We start from the raw sequence: 23,794 nt of genomic DNA, 5'->3' as shown, positions 1-23,794 counted from the left end.
CGTCTGGTAGATTCTTAGCTGGGCTCGTGTTGGACGGTTGTATGGACATTGGCGGCGTGTGTGTCGTTAGAATACGCGTTGGCGGTTTATTTTGTTGATAATCCTGTGATGGCATGTTCTGTACTGGTGGTGGGCTCGGCGGGGCTGGCATGTTCTGTACTGGTGGTGGGATCTGCGGGGCTGGCGGGCGGTGGTGATCGGGTGTTTGGTTTGCAGTTGGTGATTGATTAACGACGGTTGGGGTGTTTTGATTCACATATCGGTTCCAGCATCTGTTGATGAGTCTGGCTGGATAGTCATTGCGCTGTAGATGTGTTCTAATGATGGTGTATTTCTGCGTGGTGGTATAGTCCGTGGACAGCTTATCAACACGCGTGATAAAGTTGATAGCGGTGTTCATTTTCTGGCTTAACGGGTGGAACGAGTGGTAGTTCATAAGTCTACCTGAGGCTATACTTTTGGTGTACCATTGTGTGCGGATGGTTTGGATGTTTTTGCGGATTAGTAGCATATCTAAGTATGGTAATTGCATGTCCTTTTCTTCTTCGCAGGTAAACTGTAGCATTGGGTGGTAATTGTTGAAGGATTTGAGTATTTGTGACACTTTATCTTGTTGAACGGCTAGGAATAAATCATCTACATATTTTTTGATTATAGTTATGGGCGTGTAGATTGTCCTGACTATGTTGTCTATTAGAGTATCCATTACGATTTCGGCTAGAATGGGTGAGAGCGGATTCCCCATAGCAGTTCCGCTGACTTGCTGATAGTATTTATTATCGAATTGAAAGTAACTGCATTCCATACAAAATGTGACCATCTCTAGAAAGATATCTAAACAGATGTTGGTGTTTGTCCTGATCTGTTGCCAGTTGTCTATTATTGCTTTCGTCACTAAGTCTTGTGGAATGTTGGTAAATAGTGAGATCACATCGAGAGAAATCATGATGTGATTTTGTGGCAGTGTGGCTGAGTTAATGAATTGGCAGAACGTAAACGAGTCTTTAACGTTGTACGGACTTTTTGTGGATTTCTGTAGTATTTGGCTTACATACTTTGAGAGGTTGTAGGATGGAGCGGTGACGTTCGGTACGACGGGGCGGAGTGGCAGGTCTGGTTTATGGGCTTTGGGTTGACCGTATATTCGGAGGCATGTGGCTGTATTGGTTTTTATGAAGTAGTACGTTCGATGGTCGATCAGCTGTAAGTCTAGTAGGCGTTGTGCAATTTTGTTGTTCCTAGTTTGGTATCTGCTTGTTGGGTCTCTGGTTATCTGTTTGTATGTATTTGGATCTTGCAGTAGTTTGGTCATCTTGGCACGGTAGTCTTCGATATCCATTATGACAGTTCGGTTCCCCTTGTCGGCAGGTATGATACGGATGTTTGGGTTTTCCTTTAGAAAGTTTTTTGTGTCTTTTACAGCAGCTTTGCAAAAGGACGTGAGGCGACTAAATAAAGACAATTGACAAAGGACAGGCAGTATTGTACGTATAAAATTGAAAATTAACAAAATTTGTAACATATCTAACACCCAATGTATCGTAGAAATCCTTGATAAAGACTACAAAATATAGTCGAAACGTCGGAGAAAGTACAAAATCTGTTCTGATTTATCAAGACTGACAGCCGATAAAAATAAATATAAAATTTCACAGTCGACAAAACATACCCAATTTTTCAGTATGTTTTTTATGAAAATTCAGAAAATTTTCTTCTCACACATCATTTTTTGTAGGTGCCATAATTTTGCAAATACAGTTGGATTTTGGCAACAAAAGTATTCGTTTTTGGCAACACAAAATATTTTACTTTCAAAAATATGCTTAAATATCTATCAGTTTCTGCATACATGCTTTAAATGACGAAGAAATGATGCCCTCAGTATGTTTGTGAAAAAAAGTTATGTGGTTTCGAAAAATAATGGGCCCTATTCTCACAGTCACTTCACCTCACCTCACTTCTTTCACTTTCCTGTCACCTCACCTAAAGTCACCTCACCTAAAGTCACCTCACCTAAAGTCACCTCGCCTTAGGCGTGGTACACAAATTACGTAACGCAAAATTTCCGGTTTTTTGACCCCCTCCCTCCCCTATGTAACTTTAAGTAACGCTTGGCATAACCCCCCCATTAAATTACGTAACGTTAACCAAACCTTCCCCCCCCGTACCACAACATTCAATAAAAATGACTTGAATCGCATATTTCTTTTAATTTTTAAGAAATTCAACCGAATTAGCTAGATTAGCAAATTAGCAAGCTTCATATTAAAAACAACAATCAGGCATCGGCCCATGTTAAGCTGAAATTGTAAAAAAAAGCAAAGCCATGGGCAGCTTGTCTTGCACTCAGTGAACTTATTTTGCTTTTTTAACTGTAACACCTCAGCCAAGCAAAATTCGAAAATATCATATATGGGGCATTTATAGAGTAAAATACTATTGATCTATCTTTAGTATTTACGGCGCACTCCTAGTTCACACTGGGATCGCACCTTCGTGCACCAGCCAGTGTGAAATGGGAGTGTGCCGCAAATACTAAAGGTAGAGCAATATTTAGTTCAGCAATCTTATGGATAATAATTTACTCTATAAATGCCCCATACATAATATTTTCGAATTTTGCTTGGCTGAGGTGTTACAGTTAAAAAAGCAAAATAAGTTCACTGAGTGCAGGACAAGCCTGGCCATGGGTATAAACGTCCTGTTGAGAACTTGACCCTTCTTTATCGACAGACTTGGCAGCCGGCTATTAGAGTACAGGACAATTACGGGGTTAGTGCAACGATCCTACTGACTCTATAGCAGCACTTCCCAGCCGAGATTCGAACATACGACGGCTTGTTAGGCCAGTATCGTACCCCGAAGCAAACTGGGCAGCCTGAAATGGTCTTCAACAGTAATAACTGAAAATTTAGTAGGATTATCTTCATCAGCCACAAACCGTAATTTTATATCATAATTTTTATTAGTATAAACCGATTCACTGTTTTCCACCTCCAACACGTCCTTTCCTCATTTGGAAACTGCCTTTTTGGTATTCATAAATTTGTTACGTAACTATTCTCATGACTCCCCCTCCCCCCTATGTAACAACAAGAAACGCTAACTCGACCCCCTCCCTCCCCTTTAAGCGTTACGTAATTTGTGCACGAAGCCTTACAGGCCCCATTTGATTTGTACAGTCACCCAGGTGAGCGGAGTCACCCAGGTGACAGTGAGGATTATGTGAGGTGACTGTGAGAATAGGGCCCAATATTTTTATTGCCGTGGGACTACGTTTTACCGCAGGGTTTCAATAACTTCTTTGCACCGGACGGATAGCTCTTAGCGGACTTTTTAAACATAAAATGGCTGCAATAGTTGATTGATGATATTTAGTCCATTTCTAAAGCATTTACATTAAATTTTTTCATATCGAAAACGGGTCTCGATTTTTTCACGGTTTCGATTTTAGCAACATAGGCGACACGCATTTGTTGCCAAATTCGAAATCCTACTGTACTGAAATATCTCTTTGTCTTGGTAAGCACTTAAAAAAGTTTTTGTTAGGAAAACTTTTTACCCTTCAGTTTGACCATCTTGTGATGTATCGAAGATTTGCAGGCCACATAATTATCTATCTTCAAAAAGAAATTCATCAATTTCTGAAATGGCGTTTTATGGGAAATTGATTTTTAATTTTTAAAAGGCTTTTTTTCAGTGTAGAAATTAAGTTTTAAATTTTTCAGTATTTTTTTTTATGAAAATTCAGAACATTTTCTAAAAGTCACCCATATATCATTTTCTTGTAGGTCCTACAGCTTTCGAGTTAAATTTTGTATTAAAAAAACTACAAGGTATACAGCCCTAAGGATTGTACGAAAGGGTGACGTAGGACTATATCAGATCATTATATAAAAGACTAATGTAAACTGCATTTCTGGCATATGTATGTTTATAAGAATCTGTTAGTGCCATTGTTTAATTGTTTTTTAAAAGAGAAGAGCGAAGTATTCAATTCTTTATTGAATGCAATGGTCGCTTTGAAAATACGTGAACGGGGGTTCATAAGTACAAGGCCTGCAACCAATGAGACATAGAGATTTCTTTTAAAAATCACTTGTGTGCATAATAAAGGTTGAAATGATAATGAATGACCAGTCCACAGATCATTGTATTGAATATGATTATGCGTAGTTTGACATCCCAGCTAGCACCAACTCGTATATCAATGTACTAAAACTATCGTAAATATCTCCTATCAAACTCGAAATCGTAACTAAAGCTGGATAAAGTGGGATCAAGTTGATTTTTTATCGTATATAATGATAATGACTGACATACATACGATTTTCAGCACAAAATCGTAGAGTAGTACGGAGCGACTCGCGCTTAATCGAATATTATCGTATATAAATACTTATATAGTCGTAACGCTAAAAATTATTCGTAACCACGTATATCACCTCCAAAATAGTACGGATATGCCAATATTGCGCATGAAATACGATTTATTTAGCATGTATATCTGTACGTAATGCTGATTTTTACCTTTTTTATACATATGAAAATGCTAGCTGGGATGTTTCAATAATCTTACTTCAACTCGCTTGTGGCCTTTAAAAGGGCCAGTGGTTACATATAACACTAAAGCCAAAGCACGTTCATCGCAAATATGTCGTGCCATTCGAATGTCTTTCTCTTTTGACATGAATGGCAACAGGCACGTAAGTTAGCTGCGTCGATTCATTGGCTCCGAGAAGATTTTACTAGTTTACTTTCAGAGCTTACCGCTTTCTGTTTTATTTGTCTGAGAGTCCTTATCCTCAACCATCATAAAATAAATTCATGCCTACAATAACCCCCCCCCCCCATGCCAAATTTGGTTCAATTTGTTTGATTAGTTCCCGAGTTTTGAGGAAATTTGTCTTTCATTTGTATAGTCCCTCCCTCTTACGCCCTCCTTAAAATTGGTCTCTAACCACCCCCCCTCCCATAAAATTGCTGGTCATTTTATCTATCCAACGACATATAAATTGTTCAGTTTCGTACAGTAGTTTAGTAGTTATTACCATTTGAAATCTTTCATTCAAACGTTACACTTCTATTTTCGTTTTCACAAAGTGCTACCCAGTCCCAGTATAGTAAACAAAGACGTAGTCCTACGTCAAAAAGAGAAAAACAATTGCGCCCTTTCTAAAAGTTAGTCTAGACCAATTTTGGAAAAACTAAGTACGCAAAGTTGCTTATTTACATGAACTCTTTACACACACAAAGTTCATTGAATTCTGAGAGGGTCGTGCCAACCTTTGGTCGAGTTGGCGTGAATCCGTCAGATACGAAATATGGCCAACTGACAAGTTGTGATATGCTGCAAAAGTTTTATAGGAGTTTTTAATACCTACCTAGCAGTCTTTCGCTGGATGGTCACTTTCTCATCGATCTTTTTTCTCTCGTGGTAAATTTCAGCTACTTGGTATCTACTAAGTAGTTCACCAACAGTTACGAACAATTACGGTGAACAAAATGTAATTAAGCATAAATTATTTCACAACCCCGTGAAAATTAGCGCTGCAAAACTTTCGTCTAGGTAACAAACTTTACATTTTGTGAGTCAATTTATACCACTTGAATGCATCGCAGTATTGAAGCAAAAATAATTGAACAAGTTAAGCTTCGCCGTACGCTCGATTGGAACCACAGTTTTCCACTTGAAAGACCTCTCTAAGAGATTATTTCTTTTTTTGAATTTCAGGTCTCCGCGGGAGCACACGTGCTACCGCAGCGCACCGTACCGGCATGGAGCTGCTCTATTTGCTGAATGTAACCAATTCACCGTCCCTATCGGACTTTCGGCTTCGCTTGCGGAACAGCCTCCAGCCGTCGCCGGGGTCGGATGGGGTCGAAGATCTATCCGGTTCGAATCGAATACAGAAATCGATCCGCACGCTGGAACCGAGCGAGGCTCCACTGCCCGGGCTCGACGTCACCATCGACGAGTACGAACCGTACGAGCAACGGCTCGAGACGTACGTCGTCCCGGTGGTGCTCGCCATCATCTTCATCGTCGGCATTATTGGCAACGGGACGCTGGTGATAATCTTTCTGCGGCACCGAGCCATGCGGAACATTCCAAATACGTAAGTTGCGTTGTGTTGCCGTTGTGAGAGCAGGGGAATATGTAAACATTATTTCGAAGAATTCATTATTCGTTCGCAGCAATGATGATGGTTCGACAAATATTCTATTTTGCGTTGACTCTAACTGTGACCTTCCTAGAAATGGGGACCGCATTGTGTAGGCTGACGGGATTCGAAAACGGCGGAAACAAGACTGCCTTCTGGCCACATTACTTTTGTCCCAGTAAACATGGATGTAATACTTGGGAATGAAATTTCGTGGATTAAATTATGGATTGAATGGGAAAAGCATCAATAAAAATATGAATGATGATAATCCTAGATGCTACATAGTTTTAGCTAGATGTCACGTGTCAGCATCATTGGCGTAAAAAGAATTTTTTTTCCAAAAACTGAGCTGCATTGACTTGGCAGTTGCAACAGATAAGATAAAAATATAACATCCTTGAGTTTGTGGTGTATTTATTCACCACGTTTAACTTTAGCTGTACGTGCTACGAACAAACTAAGCTGGGATAGTTCAATCAAAAACTTTAACTTTCTCTCTCTCCTTCATCCTGATTCATTCACTACTTTTTGCGATAAACTACAAAGCAAAGTACACCACCAGAACGTCGTCAATTACGTCCGATATGAAATTTTCTTCCCACATTCATCGTCTCGTCTCTTTCTGTGGGTTACTTACAGAGCGGGTCAAAAGTTTGAAACCAATTACTTGCAAATTGTGTCTTCGTAGATTGGCAGATGAGAATTTCTTATCTTTGTGTAGGAAAAAAATCATTAACTCACTCATGAAAGATTCCATATTTGCTAGATATTCGGAATCCCTTGTCCGTTAAAAATTTACTGAATGAGATTTGGCGGGATTCTTCAAACACATTCGTGCTGGTACAAGTTATCCAATCAAATAACTGAAAGTCCATTTATAACTCAACTCAAATGGAAATATTGATCGGAAAATGTAGCTTACGATAGGATATAGCATCAGTGGAAACCCCACCGGTCATGTATCCTGCATGGAGTCGCACTGGTTTAAGAGACAAACTATAAACTATCCCACAGAAAAAATAGAAATATTGTAATGTGAGATCATCTAAAATTGCTAACTTCAAACAGTCAAAAGTTGATTGAGCACGGACACGGACACTTGCTAGGTCGCATGCGGTGCTGATATTCGCAATCAACCGGTGCGGGCAGTTTGTCTAAAGGTGAGGTGGTGTGAATGTTCAACGTACTCAAGAGAAAAGCTATCCCCGGGATGATGGAAAAGATGTCGTAAAACATGCTGTATCATGAAAGTTGATGGTACCGTCTAGCAGGAGCTATAAACGAGACTAGTATTCAGTAACCACCTACGGGAAAAATAAGTTTGTTTTAGGTCTTCGAGTGAGTCTAATCGATATAATAATCTATCGCATACAATAGGAATCCTTCGGGGAATTGCTAATAGGATTAGATATCAATGCAAAACCAGGTAACCGAAATAAGGCTTGTTTTGTTTCCAGATACTGTATCTAACAACTTGCACACGTCTTACCTCGCTGGTAGTTCCCAGTTTATGCTTCAATGTTGAGAGGGTAAACTCAGTTTTGCCACTTCAATGTAAAATCGGCTTCTGACAAGGCTAATAGTAAAATCTTGTGTGAAGCTCATGTTCTACATTCTGTTTTTCGGTACTTTACCTTTAGTTTTTATACGACAGACTTCGCAACTAGCTGTAAGAGTACAGGACAATTGCGGGGTTAGTGCTACGATCCTATTGATTCTTACATCCTCTCCCAGTCGTGATTCGAATATACGACCCATGGTCCATGTCGTACCCCGAGACCAATTAGGAGACTCAACAGTGAAACCTTAAGAATTGACAAAATATTTTTACCACTAGCGTGCCGAGACCTTGGTAGAAAGTGAGGCACCAAACTTTTGCAATAAACAGTAAATTCTGCTTTCTAATCCGCCATTATATCCGGTATTTTTACCCATGATATTAAAATTAAATCGTGATGACGAAGTTTTATTTTAATTTGAAACTAATATTTTATCGATTTTGCGTGAATTCTAGGTCGGAGTTCTACCTCAATTTTCTGAAGACAATCACTTTTTACTTAATATTTTTGTTGCCATGTCAATGTGGTCATGTGGTAGTCACACAATATTGGTTTTAAAACACGGTGAAACGTTATGACTTCATACTGGGCAACAGGGTTGATTTGCTCTTCTTACTTCTTTTTTGCTCTTTTGACTACAGCGCCTCAGCAAAACAGAATTCGAAAAAGTGATTTACAGAACAAGTGTAAAGTTCCCTATTATCTACAATATTATTGAAGAAAGTATAATTTAATCTTTTGTATTTATAGCGTTACAGAGCTGCAGTGCCATGGGTACCAAAAAGAGTGCTCTTTTGGCTACCAGTGGGATATCAGCCCCATAGCCATAAATATAAAAGATAAAACTATACTTTCTTCAACAATATTGTAGATGATAATCAACTCTACAATTGGCCTATGCATCATTGTTTCGCATTTTGTTTGACTGGGACGCTATAGTCAAAAGAGCAAAAATAAAGTAAAAAGAGCAAATCAAGCCTGCTTGGCAATGCTGATCACAAGCCAGTTCCTACAACACCAATCAATGAAATCATTTAACAAAGCTTGCAGACGACGACAATTTTCCATGTTTCGAACTTCTAAAAATAGATCATCGGCATATATGTTCGCTAATTTGCAGCCAAATGGTAGTAATAGAATGACTTTGTTGAAGAACAGCGTGAATAATAAGGGGTCCATGTTGCTACCTTGCGGCACTCCTGAATTCTTGATAAACTGCGAAGATATACACGTTCCGAGCTATCGCGTAGATATGAAATTAACCACTCAATCGACAAGAAGCTCCAAGTCGCGAAAGAATCGCGGCTAACATACCAACGGACGAACAACTTGAGAGTAATAGCGCATAAATCGGTTTGGCCATCTCTGAGAAACAGGTCATTATTACCTAGTCAAAACGGGGTTTTTTAGTCTAACTTTTAAGCTGCTTGTTTGTTTCCAATAAAACTTGGTAAAAAGTTTAGTGATAGTATTAGCGTCTGTTTCGCACTAAATTCGTTAAAACTGGTTTGGAAGGTTCCGAAAAAAACGGTGTCAGATAGTCGCAATAATTCAACAGTGATAAACTAGGCTATGATGGCTTTAAAGCAAAAGTTCTAACGGACGAATCGGTTCAGCCATATTTAGGAAACAGGCGACTAAAAATACGCTACACACAAATACAAACAAACACAGATATTGTTCAGTTCGTCGAACCCTATCGATTGGTATATGTATCAGATAAGCAGACTTCTAAGAGTCTAAAAGATGAATAAAGGGGACAAACAAAACAAGCTTAAAATAAGCATAGAAGTCTGATAGAAGTCTCACAAAAAGTTAAAAGATATTCAAATGAATTCTGCAAGGACTTCTAAAACAGGTGTAAAAGAACTCTAAACCTAGCCATAAGGAATAAATTGTGTGCAATACGAAGGTAAAAGTAAAACAAAAAAAAGTTTTTTTTGTTAGATTATCCTTCTGCGGCTGAGGTGCCCTAATCTTAACGATTATGCTGACGTGGTAGTCTGCTGGACACCTAACTTTAGCTTAATAATTGCAATTATTGAATGATGTAAATTCTAATTTTTATTATTTTAGAATTGAGTATATATCTTTAACAACCTGTTGGATGTAATTAGACTGCAGATATGAGTCGGGAAGACAATGAAAACTTTAGTATAAAAATACAATACATAACGCAACTGTTGCATTTTTCTGATTTCTGGTGTCTGTCAGACTACCACCTCAGCCGCAGAAGGTTATAGTCACTTTAACAGCTTATGTCATTCGTGACTTCTGCGCGGTTGGGATTTGAACCCGGGTCCTCGGCGTGAGAGGCGTAAATGCTGACCACTACGCCGGGACTGACCCCGCAAAAAAGTTCTAATTAAGTCCTAAAATGTCTAAAAGAAGTTTAAAAGTAATATGAATAAGTGAAATCTACAAGCATTTTATCTACAAGAAATCTAAAAGAGGCTTAAAATAAGTCTAAGAGAGCTCTAAATAAAAGACCAAAAAAAGACTACAAGAAGTTTAAGAGAAGACTAAAAGAAATCTAAAGGAAATCCAAAAGAAGTTTGGCAGGAATCAAAAAGTAAGCTCTGACACAAGTTTAAGATAAGTCTGGAAGTCTGAAAGAAGTATAAATAATATCAGTATGAAGTATTACCGAACTTTAAAAGAAGCCTGAATAAATTCTTAAAAGGTTGAAAGTACTCTAAAACTTGCTGTAAGGAAGCCAGGAAAGAACATAAAGAAAGGTAAAATGAGTTCTAAATGAAATCTAATAGAAGTCTGGAAGATGTCTGAAAATAGTCTTACAGAAGTCTAACAGGAACCTTAAAGAAAACTAAAAGAATTCTAAATGAAGTCCATAATACGTGTAAAAGTACTTTGAAAGTAGGGATGGGAACTATCATTAAAAATCGTTACTGATTGCTATCTGTAGTTTCAGCACGTTACTGATAACTATCAGTAAATATCAGTAATTTTACCCATCACAGCATTGTAGCAAAAAAATAGGAAATTGTAAAAACGGCATTATTCATTGTAATTTTACATTGTAATTTATCAGGTGGACTTCATGGGGCACGCGCAACTACCGACCAGATTTTTACCATCCGACAGATCTTGCAGAAATCTTGAGGGTACATCGTGTCCTTGCATCACATCTTTATTGATTTCAAAGCGATACAGTCTATCGAGACCAGCTATGGCACATAATGCACGAAACCGGTTTTCCGGATAAACTGTCGCGACTAATCAGAGCTACATTAGAACGAGTGATGTGGACCCACTCGAGTTCCTTCGAGTCGCGGCGAGGGTTGGGACAATGTGACAGATTATCCAGTATGCTGTTCAACATCACTCTTGAGGCGGTGCTCCGACGATCGGGTACCGAAACGAGAGGCATGATTTGCATCAAGGGTAGAAGTATATGAATCACGACATACTTTCACTGCTTGAGAATCCCAGAGACTCCCATCTACATCTGACGAAAGTCGGTAGACTACGGTGGGCCAGGCACGTCGTAAGGATGCCGGACGGCAGAGCAACGACAACAGTTCTTTTCAACAACCCCACTGGCACCGGAAACACGAAGACTCAACATGCAAGATGGCTTGACCAAGTCGAAAGTGATTTATGACTTTTGAGACGACTGGGAAATTTGTGACGAATGACCGATCGAGTTGCATTCGCGTTGACGAACGTAAGGTGCTGCCACCTCCAAAAGTTTACTGTAGGGGTGAAGCGGAATAGGAATTTCTTAAAGAGCGCAAGAGATCGAAACATTTTGGCAGATTTTCACCCACACGTACATATGGGCATTTCTATGAGTGTGCAAGAGATCGTTTAATGCCGTCAACGCGAATAGAGACGACTGCTTGAAACAGCACGAGCTACCCCGGCTCTAGGCTGCTGACGACAACGACATGTCACTCTCGTATATCGTACGCAACTACCGACCATTAACTTTAATCCAAATGATTTTTCTAACGGGACGACGTAACTGTATCAGTAAGCATCAATAGCTGCGAAACCTTACTAATACTTAGTGACATTATTGCTTACTGATAACTATCAGTAATTAATGATAGTTTTCCCATCCCTAGAAAGAACTACACCAGAAGACTTAAAGAGGTTTTAGAGATATCTACAAAATGCCAAACTCTAAAAGAGGCCTAAAGGGAGTCTAAAAGTAATCTTAAAGAAGTTTAAAAGAAGTCTAAATGAGGTCTCAAGTAATCTGAAAATAATCTAAAAGAAATCTGAAATCTATAAAATATAAAATAGACCCGCATAAATCTAAAGAAAGCTTAAAGAGTTCTAAATGAAGTCTAAAAAAAGTCTAACAGAAGTCCGAAAGAAAGAGTGCTAAAAATTGTCTTGAAAAAATCTGGTAGGAATCTAAAAAACCCGATTTAATCCACCTATTGGTGAAAGGCACCTTTGTTAACCATCTCATTTGTCATTTAAGTTAGTATTCGACACGCATTATTTTAGTTCAATTCAGAAACTGACTCCCGATCCGGAACATTCCCGGACGTGTTCAGATGTGTCCGATGATATCTTGAACATTTTATACGACTACCAATGGTCTAGTTTTGCAATTTCGAGTACTGGAGGTGTCGCATGACGGGATTGTTATGATTCAAGGTGCTTCTATGTTCAAGTTCCATATATTCCGGGACTTTGGGAACAAACATTACATTACTGTTTGAAATATTGAAAGAATGAACAATTTAAAGATGATTCCCAGGCTTACCTCAAAAGTGGTGAAAAATCTCATGGGACTGTTATACGTTTATGGGTAGTAGCAAAGCAAAGCCTAGGTGCTATATTCCGTTATCGAAACTTGACTTTTGTTTTTACGACAGACTTCGCAGCCAGCCAGTACTCTAACAACAGGACAATTGCAGGCCCAGTTGCTACGATCCTATTGACTCCAACTGCGTCTCCCAGCCGAGATTCGAACATACGACGACTGGCTTATTAGGCCAGCATCATACCTCGAAGCCAACTGGGAGGCTTTAATGGGTAGTAATGGTAGTTATCATCAACACATATGCATGTGTATGTAATATACTAATAAATTTGTAAAATATTTGAAATCAATCAAAAAATCGTGTGCAAAGCTTTTGGACAGGATGAATATTTAAGGGGTACCCTAACTGGAAAGTCGAAAAACTTGTTTGTTATGCATGTTCAGGAGCCTTTTACCTTCAGAAATGTAGAGCCCAAAGTATTTTTCGGTACGTGGTCTCGTTGCGAATTTGCAATAAAATTCGCTTGAAGGGAAGTTCAGTGCTGTACAATAGTTTAAACGCGCTCTCCTCGAAACCATATGTTTTCATCGACGGTGCGTGTTTCTCAGTATCTAGAGGATCGTTATGGCTGATTTTTTTTGACGTGTAAAAAAATCTAAATTGTGACGTAGCCGCTTTTCGATAACTCAATTTTTCAATTTTCGCTGCATTTTTAAAAAATCGTTACGCGTCGCAACAAATAAGAGGTAGATAGTTATTATGTAAAGTAAAGTTGCTTATTTTACTGTGTTCTACAACTTTTGTCGAGACACTGTACTTTTTTGGACGCATTTAAAAAAACAAAAATTTGTAACACCCTTGGTTGATGTACGGTCACTCTAATAGTGTAGAAAGTTGCGCCATACTTTTTAAATAATTCCAAATCTCTTCCAAAGACACACCACCCGGAAAATGAAGCATTTTTGCGCTAGAGCACTTGACCGCGCTTTTTTTTCTATTTGGTTCATACCAGTAAAATTTGCTTAAATAATTTCATCAATGTTTTCCAAATAACTTTTGACTGGTAAGGCCAATTCAAATAAGATTTAGCAGATATGTTCACAGCGTTAAGGCCTCTCGTTTGATACTAAGATAATTGAAATCTGATTAATTATCTGGTTAAAGTCGTTATGAATAATTGTAAATTTTATTATGTTGTACACGACTGCTCATAACTTTCAAATTAAACATCCAATCAAAAAACAAATTAATAGTGATCTATGAGGCTATATTACCTACGAAATGAGACTAGCAGCGTATAAATCGGTTTGGCCATCTCTGAGAAACGTTCGACTAATTGACACCTTGAAAAAGCACATTTTTAAGCATAACTTTTGAACCGCTTGATTGTTTTCGATAAAACTCTCCCAAAAAATTTACAGTAGCAAGAGCCTTCATTTGATACTACAATTGTTGAAATTGGTTGAGCGGTTCCGGAGAAAATCATGTAACGTAATTTTTACATTGTTGCTTATAACTTTTAAACAAAATGGCGGACCGCAAAACAATTCAATAGTGATCTACAAGGTGATAACACCTTTCAAATGAGCGTAATAGCAAACGAATCGATTCAGCCATCTCCGAGAAACAGACGACTAAAGTCAAGCGTCACATAGACACACACACACACACACACACACACACACACACACACACACACACACACACACACACACACACACACACACACACACACACACACACACACACACACACACACACACACACACACACACACACACACACACACACACACACACACACACACACACACACACACACACACACACACACACACACACACACACACACACACACACACACACACATTGCTCAATTTGTCGAACGTTATCGATTGGTATATGTGACTCGGCCCTCGGATCTACTTCGTGTTTTTCGACCAATTTTTAAACCTTTGTTATAGTATAACAAAGGTAAAAAAATAAAGTCTAAAAGAAATTGAAAAGAAAATCTAAAAGAAATCCAGAACAAGTCTAAAAGAAGTGTAAAAGAACTGCAAAAGAAGTACAAAGAAGTCTGAAAGAATTCCAAAAGAACTCTGAAACTAGTCATAAAGAAGTCTGGGAGAAATCCAAGCGAAGCCCAAAATAAATGATGTTATAAATGATGTCTAAAAGAAGTTTTAAAGAGCTGCAAAAGAAGCCTAAAAGTGTAACGTTCGTGTTGCACACAACGCACAGCAGCTTAAGCGCCACTCCGGTTTAGGAGGCTGCTGACGCTTTTGAAAGTCCGGCTATGAGACTCTGTAAAACGGGCGGGTTAAAAGTGGCTAAATCACACCGTTCATCTGACTTTTCCTAACAGGGGTTAAACCAAGAATTATTCATACAGACTGATCGATTGATATTTCCAAAATCTCCAAAAGAAATGAACTAAAAAGATCGAGACGACACGCGATGCTAAATCAGAGAAGATCTTACCATTCATTAATCCGAAAAACAAACAAAAGTTCGATATCTTTTAGGTGGTTTCCTAACTAACAGGCTGTTTATTGAACGCATCAGCCTACTGGTCCCGGGACAGGGTAAAGCTACTCAACTTAAGGCTAACAATGGCAAACAGTCTTATTTGCTAGCACTTGCGGTTTTTTGATTTGGTTCTTCCACACAGTTCGACAGCACAGGCCGAACGGTCCTGATAACACAGGCAGCAGCGATCAATCAGCTGATCCAGGCAGTCAAGCTGATCCAGATGTAAACGAAGAGCGTATAGCGTTTGCCACCTTAGGGTGAGTGGCAGGCGCCGGTCCGTAGCACGTTCTGAGTGCGCTGAGTGGAGCAGTCAATCCTATGACTGATGACAGCGTGTTCGATGGGTTCGCTTAGCAGATTGGTCTTCTGCCCAAGCCGGAATAAACACCCCACGTTGAATGGGGAATCCTGTTCAACGTGTACATTCGTTATGCGTATGCCTGATAAGTTATTTTTGTTACCGTAGCACGCAGCTTACCTGCTAGTTGTAAGTTTTACGGGCACGAGTCACTTTTTTTGGTAACTCCTATCCTAGCAGTCGGTCTAAAACTTTAAAAGTTAGTTATAAGGCCTAATCTCGCTACTCTAGCTTCTTCTCACCTTAAGCACGGGTGGATTTTGCTAGCTAAGTCCTTGACTTTGTCAACCACCTTGAAATGCACCTTTGAAAATCGCGAACTTTGATACGGAAGAAAAGTTAAGTTTGAAGATCTCCACTCAATTAGCAATGGAGTTGGTCGGATCCCTTATTTATAGCATTTTCGGCATAATAGCAATCGAAATGCTATTATATTTCGCGACAAAGATTAATTCTATCAACCTGTACGATTTATTTCTTGTACATCATTCGCGATTGTTTGAAGAACAATCTCGAGCGCACACCAGTGATTTAAATCACTCAGCCATTGGGCAAAGCGAGATGACCAATTTGAGTGACGCCAATCGTGAGTATGTATCGGCGCGAGCGACAGTAACTCTTCTAGTAACCGACAGGTGGCTATGTTCGTAAGTTGCGGTGAGCTTTTTACTACTAGTGTGCAATTATTGTGCGGTTACGTGCAATCTTCACAGGGATGAATTCATGGCTTACAAAAGTAGTTTTAAAATAGTCTACAGGAAGTCTAAAAGAAGTTTGAAAGAACTGCAGAAGAAGTCCAAAAGAAGTTTTTAAATTTGTCTAAAACAAGTTTAATAGATCCAAGTCTGAAAGAATTCTAAAAGAAGTCTTACAGAACTTTGAAACTGGCCATAGGGATGTCTGGAAGGAATCCAAACGAAACCAAAAAGAGTTCTAAATGAAGTTAAAAAAGATCAAAAATAAGTTTAAAAGAATTCCAAAAGAAATCTTAGTTAATTCACAATAAAGTCTAAGAGCAGTCTAGAATAAGTATCAAAAAGACTAAACTAAAGACTAAAGTAAGTCCAAAACATTCCTAAAAGAAATCTAAAATATGCCGAATAGTCGAAAACAGTTCTAAACGAAGTCTGACAAAACGACCTAAGAGAAGTCTAACAGAAGTCTAAACAAGTTAAAAATAAGTCTAGAATTCTGAAAGAAGCATAAAAGAAAAAAAGTCTTTAGGAACTCTGAAAGATCTCTCTGAAAGATTTCTAAAAGAACTCTAAAATTAGCAATAAGGAAGTCTGGAAGCCAACTAAACGAAGAGTACTAAAAGAAGTCTAACAGAAGTCTGGAACATGTCTAAAAGAAGGATGAAAATGTTTTAAAATAAGTACAAAATAAATCCACAAGAAGTTAAAAAAATCTAAAATAAGCCTAACAGAAGACTAAAAGAAGTCTGAAATAGACCTAAAAGTAGTCAAAAAGATATATGCCTCTTAGCCTAAAAGTGGCCTAAAAGTAGTCTGAAAGAAGTCAGGCTGGAATATAAACGAAGGCTAAAGTCTTACAGAAATGTAAAAGAACTAAAACAAAGAAAGAAGTTCAAAAGAAGATTAAAGTTTAGGTATAGACTTCCGAATATAAAAAACTAAAAGGAGCCAATAAGATGGCCAACACAGGGTTCGAAAACAGACACTGAGGAAGCCTGCAAGTCGTAGGCGAAATACGTATCTGTCATTGAATAAAATACACATAGTAGAATTAAATTGGATAAGTTTTCTTATTTTTTATTTTTGCATTATTTTTTTTATAATATCAATTGTCTGTGAGCTCTACAGCCTGAAAAACTCGAAAAATGAGTGTACGAGTTGAGTTAACGCTCCTAGCACGAAACAGAAATGGAAATACGAACAATGTAATTTCAGAAAATGGGTTAAAAAAATTTTCTTTCGTTTTTGTCTTTTTTTCGTAGATTTTTGCATGGAAAATAATAACGTATATATTAAATGCAAGAATAGACTTGGTTTTTACGTTCAACCTTAAATAAAAATATCTAAAATCTATTTTTACCTTTGTTATACTATATAACAAAGGTTTAGGAATTGGTCGAAAAACACAAAGTTGATCTAAGGCCCGGAGGGCCGAGTCACATATACCAATCGATAGGGTTCGACGAATTGAGCAATGTCTGTGTGTGTGTGTGTGTGTGTGTGTGTGTGTGTGTGTGTGTGTGTGTGTGTGTGTGTGTGTGTGTGTGTGTGTGTGTGTGTGTGTGTGTGTGTGTGTGTGTGTGTGTGTGTGTGTGTGTGTGTGTGTGTGTGTGTGTGTGTGTGTGTGTGTGTGTGTGTGTGTGTGTGTGTGTGTGTGTGTGTGTGTGTGTGTGTGTGTGTGTGTGTGTGTGTGTGTGTGTGTGTGTGTGTGTGTGTGTGTGTGTGTGTGTGTGTGTGTGTGTGTGTGTGTGTGTGTGTGTGTGTGTGTGTGTGTGTATGTGTGTGTGTGCGCTGCTTATTTTCTATCGCCTATTTCTCGGAGATGGCTGAACCGATTTGTCTGATATTACTTTTGTTTGAAAGGTATTATAATGGAGAATATTGCTACGCTATTTGTTTCGTGGTCCGACTTTTCGTTTAAAAGTTATAAGCAAAAATGTGAAAACTACGTGACACGATTTTCTCCGGAACCACACAATCAATTTCAACAATCTTAGTACCAAATGAACGCTCTTACTATTGCTAAATATTGTGCCAAGTTTTATTGAAAACAAACAAGTGGTTTAAAAGTTAGCCTTAAAAACCCAGTTTTGACAAGGTTCAAATGATCGCCTGTTTCTCAGAGATGGCCAAACCGATTTATGCGCTATTAGTTTCATTTGGCAGGTAATATAGCCGAATAGATCACTATTGAATGGTTTTCTGATTGGACGTTTAATTTGAAAGTTATGAGCAATCGTTTACACCACACCAAAATTAACAATTATTTATAATGATTTTAACCAAGATAATTTACCTAATTTCAATTATTTTTATATCAAACGAGAGGTTTTGACACTACGAATATATATACAAAATTTCATAAGAATTGGTTTTACCGGTCAAAAGATATTAACACTCGCGCCAACTTTTGTAACACGGTTACTCGCGCGCACAATAGCCCAAACCAAAGAAAACGTGCGTACTAGACTTTTGACTAGGAAAACTTGATTTAAAGTTTATCAAACCTTTGGGAGAGTTTCTTGAAATTGAATGCTCTATCGTCTGATAGAATTTGAATTTTGATTAATCCCCCTAAAAGTGAAATAAAAAAAATTATTTTTCTTCAGTTTCAATATAACACATTGATATGTTCTGCAAAGTTTTAGAGCATATTATTACAAGAAATTTTGCTGAAGACAGTAACCTTTTATCTCTTCAGCGAAGTTAGAGAAATCTTATTTATATGCATTGTAAAATGCATTTGTAAAATCAGTTTGTCTATTTTAGCTCTTTTTGTAATTGTTGTATGATTTTTTTGTGTATTACAAAGCTGTGCAAACAGTAAAAATACACAACTTTGCTGAACATAGTATCCCTCTATGTTTGCTTGTTTAGGAACTGTAGAACTTCGATCATAAAAGATACCCTGATTTTGACCCCGAATTACCCCGAATTACAGATGGATACATTTTATACATTTTACATTTGCTGATAGTTTTGTTGCATACAGGCACCATTTTTCCATATGAAGAAACGAGAGAAACTTCCAGTTGGGGCCAATTGCGGTACACCTTAATGCTGCTAGCTTCGTTTCTGTAATGTCGGTTTATGCTGATCTATTTTCCCAACATTTTAACTATTAATGCATTGAATAATTATGACATTTTGCTCATAACAAGTTTATTGAAAAATATACGTTAGATAAACAACGATTTGTAACTTTATAACACTATGGCGTTCAAAAACCTACACATGTTGTTCAAAATACAACAGCGTGAGTAACCGAAGATTAATAAAAATTGATGAAATTTATTCAAGAAAACTTTATTATTGTGAATCAGATAGAATGGCATGACAGGAAATTATGCATAGTTCAAAAACCCATAAACTAGACCTTTACTACGCAATGTATATGTTAAAGAATAATATTTCCTCTTACAACTTGCTTTTGCTTGCACTTACTCAAATTAGTAACAACTTACTCAGCAATTTCATAAGAAAAGGTACTATCAAAATTTATAAGTGCCGTAAAACGGGATAACATTGATCACCGGGGTAACATTGATCAAATGGACTATTCGCATAAATAAGTGAAATAAACCACTACTGCCAACTTTCCTGAACTGATCAATGTTTTCCCGTTTTACGGTACTTCTACTTCGTTCAAAGTTTGTAAACTTATTCAGTTTCCAAAAATTTTATGTAAACAAACGCATCACGCAATCTTAACCAATAGATGATTTATTTTCCGAGGACTTGTCGATTTCTATCTAATAGCAAGTAAGACCAAAGGTTCCTTTCACCACTAGGTGGATTAAATCAGGTTTTTTTACGCGATTAAAAAAATTCTCTTTTTTCGCCCCCCCCCCCCCCCCCCCCTTTCAGCGGAGGACAAAAACTTTATTAACTGTTTGTAATGGAAATCTAAAATATGCTTAAAAGAAGTCTAAAACAATTCTAAATGAAGTCTAAAAGAATGCTAAGAGATGTCTATAAAAGTTCTAAAAGAAGTCATAGAGAAGCCTAAATGTAGTCTGAAAGAAATCTGAAAGAGGTCTCAAAATAGTCGTGAGGAAGACAGGCAGAAATCTAAGGGAAGGCTAAAGGAGTTCTAAATCATGTCTAAAAGAAGTTCCGTGAAAGTCTAAATGATATCTAAAAGAGATTTAAGGTGAAACGGTACTGAATCCAACATGGTCGGACATCCTATATCCTATATCCTCACAAGGACGCAATTTTTTCGGCCATGTTGGAATTCAGTACCGTATCACCTTAAAGAAGTCTGAAAGATATCTCAAAGAAGTGTAAAGGAAATCTTAAAGTCTAAAAGAAGTCTAAGAGAAAATTGGAAGAACTGCAAAAGAAACCTAAAAGAAGATTAAAAAAGTATCAAGAAGTACAAAAGAAGTTAAAAAAATTCTTGAAACAGAAACTGGTCATGAGGAAGTCTGCAAGAAAACCAAATGAAGATTAGAAGACTTCTAAATAAAGTCTAAACAAAGGTTAAAAAGTACAAAAATAGGTCTAAAATAAATCTAAATTAGTTCTAAATAAACTCTAAAAGTAATCTAGCACAAGTGCTAAAAAATACTACAAGTTTGAAAACGTCCGTAAATAAGTTGAAAGGAGTCTTAGAAATGGTCTAAAAAAATCTAGAAATCTTAAAAGTCTAAAAGAGTCTAAAAGGTGTTTTAAAATATTCTGAAGTCCAAAATAATTTTAAAAGAATTCTAATAGATGTCTAAATGAACAGTACTAAATGAAGTTTTCAAAAAGTCTAACAGATGTCTAAGAGAAGTTTAATTTTTAAAGAAGGCTAAAAAAGTGTAAAAAAAAGTCTAAACCAAGGCTAAAGCAAATCTAAAATAAGTCTTGCATTTTGACAGAAGTCTGAAAGAAGCATCCAGCAGATATCCAAAAAGAGTCTTAAGGAACTCTAGCAGATGTCTGAAAGAAGAAGGAAGGAAGCGATAAGGAAGTCGGTAAACAATATAAACGAAAACAAAAAGGATCCTAAACGAAGTATAACTGAAGTCATAAAGAAGACTAAAGGGGTAAAAATGTTTTAAAATAAGTTTAAAAAGAGTCTAATACTTTAAAGTCCAAGACAAGTCTAAAATAAGTCTTAAAGGTGACTAAAAGACGTCTGAAGGAGACCTAAAAGAAATCAAAAAGAAGTCTAAAAGTAGTTTTGAAGAAGTCAGGCAGGAATCTAAAGGAAAGTTAAAGCCTTATAGAAGTGTAGAAGAAATCTGAAAGAACTTGAAAAAGACGAAGACGAAAAGATTAAAGGAAGTCTAAATGAAGTTCAATAGAAATCATTAAGAAGTCAAAAAGTAGTCAAAAAGACGGTTAAAAAAATCTAAAATAAGTCTAAAACACAACAGTTCAAAATGAAATCTAAAAGAATGCTAAGGGATGCCTGAAAGAGGTCTTCTTTTGCGAGGTTTTAACCGCCAAACGGTCAATTACCCCAATGAAAGAGGTATAGAAAAAGTCAAACAGAAGTCTAAAACAGTCTTAGCAAAGTCTGAAAAAGTCTGAAAGAAAAAAAATAGTCATAAAGAAGCCAGGCAGAAATCTAAAGGAAGGTGAAAGGGGTTCCAAATAAAGTTTAAAAGAGATTTCATGGTTTAGTCGAAAGGAAATCTTAAAAAAAATTTAAAAGATTTAAGAGATTTAAAAGAAATTTTAAAAAAGTGTAAAAGAAATCTTGAAGTCTTAAAGAAGTTTGAAAGAAGTTAATAAAATCCAAAATAAGTCCAAAATAAGTCTAAAAGTAGTCTAGACCTGTAGATTTCATTTAGTCTAAAAGATGTATAAAAAAGTCTAACAGAAGTAGGATAAGAACTCTAAAAAGTTTAAAAGAAATTTCAGTCTAATAGTCTAATAGAAATCTAGTAGAAGTCTTACAAAAATCTAAAAGAAGTGTTAAATAAACCTGAAAGTGTTTCAAATAAAGTTTAAACAAAGTCTGAAAAGACTCTAAAAGAAGTTCAAAACAAGTCTAAAGGAAACCTGGAAATAGTCTAAAAGAATTATTATTTTTGTGTTATTTCTTTGTCGTTATTGTTATTGTTTGTTTTATTCTGAGCTATTTTTCGTCTGATTGGTTTCATCAACGTTTGTGTTTTGCTTCTTTTTTGTGTAGTTTTAATGTTTCTTAACTTTAACTAATTTCGTCGTTTGCTGTTTGAATTATTTTTGTGCGATTTTTTGTATTTTTTTAATTTTTTGTTTCATTTTGTGCCATCTTAGTACCATTTCATATTTTTTTTCACATAATTTTCGTGTAATTTGTGTGTATTTTTAAATATTTTTTTTGTTATTTTCGAGTACTTTTTCATCAGTTTTGTGTCAAACTGTAAGATATTCATTTTTAATTCCATTTTCGTTTTTGACACAAAATTACGATATTCCTTTTTAATTTTGTCAGATATAGTTTTTATATCATTTCTCATATTCGTTTCATCGTTTCTGTGCGTGTCAGTTTCAGTGTTTTTAAAGTGGTCCTTTTGCACCTTTGCGTCTTTTCGTTTCATTATTGCATTATTATCTGTAACATTTTGTATCATTTGTATTCCATTTTTGAATCATCTTTCTCCTATTTATGTACCTTTCTGGCCATTTTTTGTATCAGTTTTGTTTTCACTTTACAGTGTGACAATCTGTTTCGTTGCTTTCGGGTCATTTTTTGTGTCCGTTTTGTTTTACTATTATGCATTTTTTTAATTGTTTCTTGCATCAATTCGTCCCATTTTTGTATTAGGCCGTTAACCACATAACTCATTTGTAATTTAAAACTGAAAAGCCAACTAGCGTATTTTGTACCATTTTTGTATTATTACTGGTATCATCTTTGCGTCATTCCTGTGTCTGTTTTTGTGGCTTATTATTGTTCCTTTTTGTGCCATAAACTCAATTGTTTTTGTATTTTTTAGTTTTATTATTGTGTTATTTTTGTATTATTTATTTTATCAGTTTATGTCTTGATGTCAATCCTAGTGTAGTGGTGAGCATTCACGCCTCTCACTCCGAGGACCCGGGTTTAAATCCCAACCCCGCAGAAGTGAATAATACACGATCACAGAAGGTGGGACACGTGCCTCAGTAGGCGCCATCTAGGTACGCCAGCGGCCTTCGATCCGTGAATTTTCATGTCAGAGTTGTTGTTTGAATACATTTTAAAGTTAAAAAAACTATACTTCATCAACGTCAACGTTGGTATAGATAACAACTGAAAAGTTAAAGTGTAATAAAACGGCAGTTTATTTTATGGTTTTATTAATAAACTGCAAGTTTTAATTCGCTTGAAGGAGAAGTTTAGACAGCACATTCAACTACAGACATATTTATTGTTTACACATGGTGCTTAGTGACTTGTCAATATCATCCATAATGGGTTCATCGTACTGCTGAATCCCGAAACCATATTTCAAACTAGATCGATTCTAATGCAAAACACTGGATATTGGTTCAACGGTGGTGGAAACAATCCTCCACCACAGGACAACACGCGCATCGTAATTGAATTTCCTCCCCGAGCTGTCGTTGAAGTGGCTGTGTTTTTTTGTTCCTTCGTGTCGTTCGATACGTAGGAATATGGACTGGATGGATGTCTGCCGCAGGGAAACATTCGGTTTCGGTATTTTTATTTGAAACACAAACACGAACGAAATATGCTGCAAACAATGTCTCACTTGACGACGAAAAACAGCATTTTCTCCATTGTGTTATCATTCTGTTTGCACTCAGGG

At 36.9% G+C, this 23,794-nt stretch overlaps 1 protein-coding gene across 1 annotated transcript in view; it reads left to right on the top strand.

The window, feature by feature from the left end:
* The first annotated feature begins 1,340 nt into the window (after positions 1–1,340).
* Positions 1,341–23,794, top strand: part of LOC128739515 (neuropeptide CCHamide-2 receptor-like) — a 29,139-nt gene continuing 6,685 nt past the window's right edge. The window contains exons 1-2 of the mRNA XM_053835009.1: positions 1,341–1,368; positions 5,735–6,119. Coding sequence (XP_053690984.1) covers positions 1,341–1,368; positions 5,735–6,119 — 413 coding nt within the window. The remainder of the gene's footprint in view (positions 1,369–5,734; positions 6,120–23,794) is intronic.

This window comes from Sabethes cyaneus, chromosome 3, assembly GCF_943734655.1.
Source record: "Sabethes cyaneus chromosome 3, idSabCyanKW18_F2, whole genome shotgun sequence".
NCBI classification, from domain to species: domain Eukaryota; kingdom Metazoa; phylum Arthropoda; class Insecta; order Diptera; family Culicidae; genus Sabethes; species Sabethes cyaneus.
Note: the sequence above shows the minus strand (reverse complement) of the source record. Positions and strands in the feature narration are given on the sequence as shown.